General features: G+C 47.1%; 1 protein-coding gene across 3 annotated transcripts in view; it reads left to right on the forward strand.

Moving 5' to 3' along the window:
- The window catches only part of IGSF11 (immunoglobulin superfamily member 11), a 15,953-nt gene extending 15,304 nt beyond the window's left edge, over positions 1–649 (forward strand). For all 3 annotated transcript variants that reach the window (XM_006036370.3, XM_025192651.1, XM_025192650.1), the window contains exon 7: positions 1–649. This exon is cut by the window's left edge and continues 352 nt beyond it. In XM_006036370.3, coding sequence (XP_006036432.3) covers positions 1–99 — 99 coding nt within the window. In that variant the 3' untranslated portion in view covers positions 100–649.
- Positions 650–5,282: the final 4,633 nt, after the last annotated feature.

Below are 5,282 nucleotides of genomic sequence, written 5' to 3' on the forward strand. Positions count from 1 at the left end.
CATACGCACTCTTATGCCGTGAGCCAGGCAACGCTAAAGCGGATAGGGGCTGTGCCAGTCATGGTGCCGGCTCAGAGCCGAGCAGGTTCCCTGGTGTAGGATATGAGGGTGGGTGTCAGGAAAGCAAGAAACTACTGTATCAGGTGGGGCCAAGATCTGGCCAAGAGACCCTCCTCCTCCCTGAAATGCAATGAAGGGGGAAGCTCACCTCTCCCTGGTAGCCTCCCCTCTGCCCACTAGACTGTGTAACTTGTCAGTGTGATGGCCCCTTCCTCGCCACTCTGCCCTGGGGCATGGATGCTCCTCCATGCCGGTGGATCTCACAGCTGTGCCAAGGCCATGGGGAGGGCCCCATGGGGTGTCAGCACAGTCACCCGGATTGCCAGGCCCTCGTTGCAATGCACTTTGGTCTCTAATCTCTGCCCGATGTGGGGTTCAGGAGGGTTTATTTTTTTTTCCGTTTTGCTATTTTGTTTTCAAGAGGATGACAGGCTAGGCAGGGGTCTATGAGGAGAGCAAGGGAAGGCAGGGGCTTCAGAGGGAGGACACATCAGCCCTGGACAGCATGCCCTTATGCCTGCCATCAGCCTCAGAGGAGATGGTGGAACCAGGGGGACGACGGAAGAGAACATGGGCCATAACAGATCAATTGTGAAAGGACAAGGCAGAGACAAAACCACTCACCAGGCCAAGGGGGCGGTGCCAGGGAATGGCCTTGGAAGTCTTTTTTAATGAATTTATCTCCCTTTCCTCCCTACCCCCTGTCTCCTTCACACTGGACATTTTCCTGCACTAGCTCGGGATGCTTCCAGAGCCTCCTTCACCTCCATGGAAACCGCCTCCCTCTAGGCAACTTTCCCTGAGAAGCTGCTTGGAAAGAGGACATGCTATAACTGTGGGATGTTTTTCTTTTTCTTTTCTAGCAGCATAGGGTTGGGTGGGGTGGGGGAGCAGCAGGCAGCGCCTGAGAAGCTGGCCTTGAAGCTCCCAGTGCTGATGGGCTGTTCTGTTTGTGGGCACGTGGCTTCAAATCTCAGAGCTGGGCTTTGCTTTGGCATTTGCATGGCAGGTTCTCCCTACAGGGTTGTTTGGGGCTGGCCTGCATGGCCGCAGCACAGTTTGTGTTATGCGCAGGGCCCTCATGTTGAGGCTCCATATTTATTCCTCCCTTACAGGGTAGAGGGTTGGTTTTTAAAGACCTTTCCTTAGAAGGAGTGAAATCAGGGGCCTAGCAGCCATGATAGCTTCCTGAGGCATTTGTACCGTCTTTCTGACTCCCTCCAGGTGCTCTGGCCAGGTCTCTGTGGCACCTCACACTGGTGGATGCATACAGGGCTTGGATGCCTCTGTGCTGCAACTGCTCACATACAGCCAGGTTTTTCTCTTGCAACTAAATAGCCTTAATCAAAGCTGAGGGTCCAAACTGTTTAAAGGACCTGATGCCACAAAGGGGCCGGAGTCTGAGGGGCTGGGTCCCAAAACCTTAAGGAGGCTGGTCCAAGTAGCTCCAACTCAGTGGTTGCGTGCACTTCATCCATATATGTTCACTCAAAGGGAGTGCCTCCCTCAGAGCTTCCCTTTCCATTTGGGAAGGGGGAAGGTGATCCTCACCCCTGAACCCTCTGTGGAAAAGGGGTGGCTGGAAATCAATCATCAACATCCTTTTATCCTCCCCAGCAATGCTTTACCTTCCATCTCAGCACAGACCCTGCTGGGGGGAAAGGCTTTCTGTCCAGACTGCACCTTTCCTGTCCACACAGACACGGTGGGGTGAGTCTCCTGGAACGTCTCTTCCAGGAGGAACATGAATGTTGTGGGGAGGGCCTCACTGGTTTGAAGCTTGGCTGAGATTCTGTGCCTTCTTTGCTTAAAATAGCCGTACATCCCCACTCCCCTCACATGCAACTCAGTCCACAGAGAATGCAAATCTCCCAGCGTACCAGGCAGGTGGTGGCCATGTTTAATACATCTTTCACAGAGAGCAGTCTCTTTCCTCATGCACTGTCTGTCTCTCCCATCATGGCTTGGAAGGAGGGAAGTGGATTGCAAAACCCTATGTTGAAAATAGGCCGACAAATTCTCTCTGCTTTTTTTAACAACTCCTCCATGACATTTAAAGGGATGCTGTCCCTGGCAGCCCCTAGCCAGGGCTGAGGTAGTTCTTCCGATTATACTCATTATGAGACTGTTTGCTCCCTTTCTTTGTTCTTTCTAATTGTGTAAAATTCAATAAAACTTTATTCATATAAAAGGAGCCATTTTCACTGGCTGCTCTTTCCTTTTCTTTTTTGCCTAGTTCTAAGAAAATGGTGACAGAGTGGTTATGAGGTCTTGTTAGGACTCCAGAAGTGTGAGTTCATACTCTACTCTGAACTCATACCAAAGGCTGTCCCTAGTTGACAAGCTGTATTTCGGCATCTGGTCACTGGGGCAGGGGAGTCAAAGGTGGCTGGACTAGATACTGGCGATATCACGCCTTTATGTGTTGTTGGCTGCAGAAACTGGTATGCTTCAGCCCCAATAGACTGTGAGGCTCAGGTAGACCCTTGGCTCAGCTATAAATTTCTGGAAGTCATCATTGTTGAAGCTTTCTCTTAAAGGTGACCTACAGAGAGCAGGGACCCTCTCAACAATTATTTACTTTTATTAAAGCATTTATGTGGTAGTAAAACTATAGCAAAAGTTGCAAAATGGGTTCAATTGTAATTTCCTGTTTTTTGTCACTCCCCAAGAAATTCATCTTTGGGATATAATCATACAGAGTGGCTTGTGCTTGCCAACACGTTCTCTCTGTCTCTTTCTGTCTCTCTCTCTGTCTCCCTCTCTGTCTCTAGCTGAGTTTTGGTCTGAGGAAAATGGCTTGTGCCTTTTCTGAGTTCTGTGCTGATGGAGAAATGGTTTTAGAAAATGCCCCACTATTTCCTTGCCCTGAGGGGTGCAGTGACAGAGTAACTAAAGCATCTCACAATGGCTTCAGAGGTATGAAGGTGAGTCCTGCTCAGGACTTATGCCAAAGGCTGCCCCCAGAAGACTGAGTTGTAAGCAAACACCTGATCATTTGGGTTGGGAAGGCAAAGGTGACCAAACATGACAGTAGTCACATTGCTCCCTTGTGTGTTCCTGGCTACAAAAATGGGTGGGTCCTGTAACTACACTAACCCTATGAGCTGCTAGGCTTAGGGAAACCTTTGAGCTGGACCTTTCTTCCACCCAAATCACAGTATTCGTAGTTTTCCCTGAGGAGCTTTGCAGTGATGAAGACCCTGACGCCTCTGGAAGTTAAGGGGAAGACTCTTACTGACTTTCGTACCTTTAATAAGCATTGGGTTGGATAGGTAGGGAAGCTGTTGGGAAATTAACAAAGTTGTGAGCATTGTGAATGGGGCATGAGAAATATCACAGACTTGGTGAGGTCACACTTCCAGAGTGCATGGAGTTTTCAAAAGCTTATACCTTACAGGGCATGCTAATAGCTGCCAGCTGAGATCTATATTTAGGTCAGATCGACAGTTATTGCCAAGAAAAGGAGAATCTCTCTCTCAGTAATTTGTCCCAAAATTTTCTTGCAGTTTTGTCTCTCTTATTGTGTCTTCGAAAACCCTATAAAATTCAATGAAAGAAAAAAAATCCCATGGAATGAATGTAAAAGGAACAAAGGGTCCAAGAGCATTGTTAATGTAAAGATGTTGCACGTGTACCATATATTCTATTCTTGATTTTTTTTTGCAATTTCTAACTTACAATATTTATTTATAAAATACTTCTTTAGCTATACTCCCTATATCCTTTGGTTGCACACGTTGCCATGGTGGTAGTGCTGCTCTGGGACCAGTAACCTCAAGATTTCTGGTCTTTTCACTGTGCAACCTTGATGTAACATTAACACGGGATTTCTGCATTTTGTTCCTATTATGTCAGTATTCTGTAATGTTATCCATTCTCTGCTATTGGGTTTTCTCAAGTCAAATTCTGTAGTGAACAATCTTAAATATCTGCTGGAGTACTGTTTTCCAAGGTATGATTAATAGATTCATAGATTGTTAGGGGCTAGAAGAGACCTTGTAGATCATCGGGTCCAGGCCCCCTGTACCAGGCAGGAAAAGACAACTGGGGTCAAGTGAGTTGCACCTCTTGAGTTGGGAGATCAAAGTTGTATGCCACCTGAGCAGGGGTCTTCCTTTTGTTTTCTTTGTACAGGACCCACCACACCGGAGTTGTGGCCCAGGCCAGGGCACTACACTAAAAAAATAAAATAGTGACCACAACACCAGACCAGCCTCTCATCTGTCATCCTGGGTTGTAGCTTCCTTTTTTGAAAATACCTCAAGCTCAAGCAAGCCTGCAAAGAAAACCTGAATATGTGGAGTGGGTCTAACAGATGTAGATATGTCTGTTTTTGCAGAGGCTGGACCAACAGCTCTACAGTGGATACGGCCCCTGTTTTTCCAATGGGTGTTACCGCAGGTGTCAATGATGTCACTTTAAAACCCATCACTGCTCATCCCAACACGTTTAAAAGAGATGAGGTGTCATAGTAAATTATATCCCCATTCCCGGGTTTTCCAAAATGGGAACTAGCACAAAGGACTGCACAAAGGCAGTGGAACACAGAGAGTGGGCCTTTAGCAACACAGAGAGTGACATCAGGAGCACGGTTGGCTTGTTTTCCCTGACTGAAAGCATTGTTTCAAAACAAAAAAAGTGTGGGAAACCTAATAAGGAGGAGACATTGCAAAGGATTGAACTGTGCCCCTACCCAATGTCCTGTCCAAGGCAGGCATGCACATCACTCACACTCTGCACTGGAGGAACTGCACATCTGTGGGTTCCTCCCATGCACAGCAAGGGAAGGTTTGACCAGGTAAGATTTTGGTGGTGCTATGTTAACACAAAACTGCCCTGTCTGCAAGCCACTGGAGGAATATTGTTCTGTAAGCTGTGCTGGACAGCAGGGACTGAGAAAGGAAGAAATGACACCTTGTGTGAGAGGCTAAAACACTTTGCTGGTGATGGTCTGTTAGAAGGGGGATCTTGGTGGACTTCAGAAGCAGTCTCTTTAAGTTTCTGATGCATTCTGTCTAGGTTAGCTTCTATTTGTACCTATTAATAATGCAAAATAATCTTTTTTCATATGAGGAGTGCATGATCAAGCCCTTGCCCCTAGAAGTAGTGCTTACTCTTGTGACTAGTGTCATGGGCAGAAAAATTAGATGTCAGGGTCAGGCTCATATTAAGATTTCTAAACCAGCTGTTGGGGTTTTCTTTGTGTGTTTCTTTCAATG

This window comes from Alligator sinensis, unplaced genomic scaffold (genome assembly GCF_000455745.1).
Source record: "Alligator sinensis unplaced genomic scaffold, ASM45574v1 scaffold1503_1, whole genome shotgun sequence".
Taxonomy (NCBI): domain Eukaryota; kingdom Metazoa; phylum Chordata; order Crocodylia; family Alligatoridae; genus Alligator; species Alligator sinensis.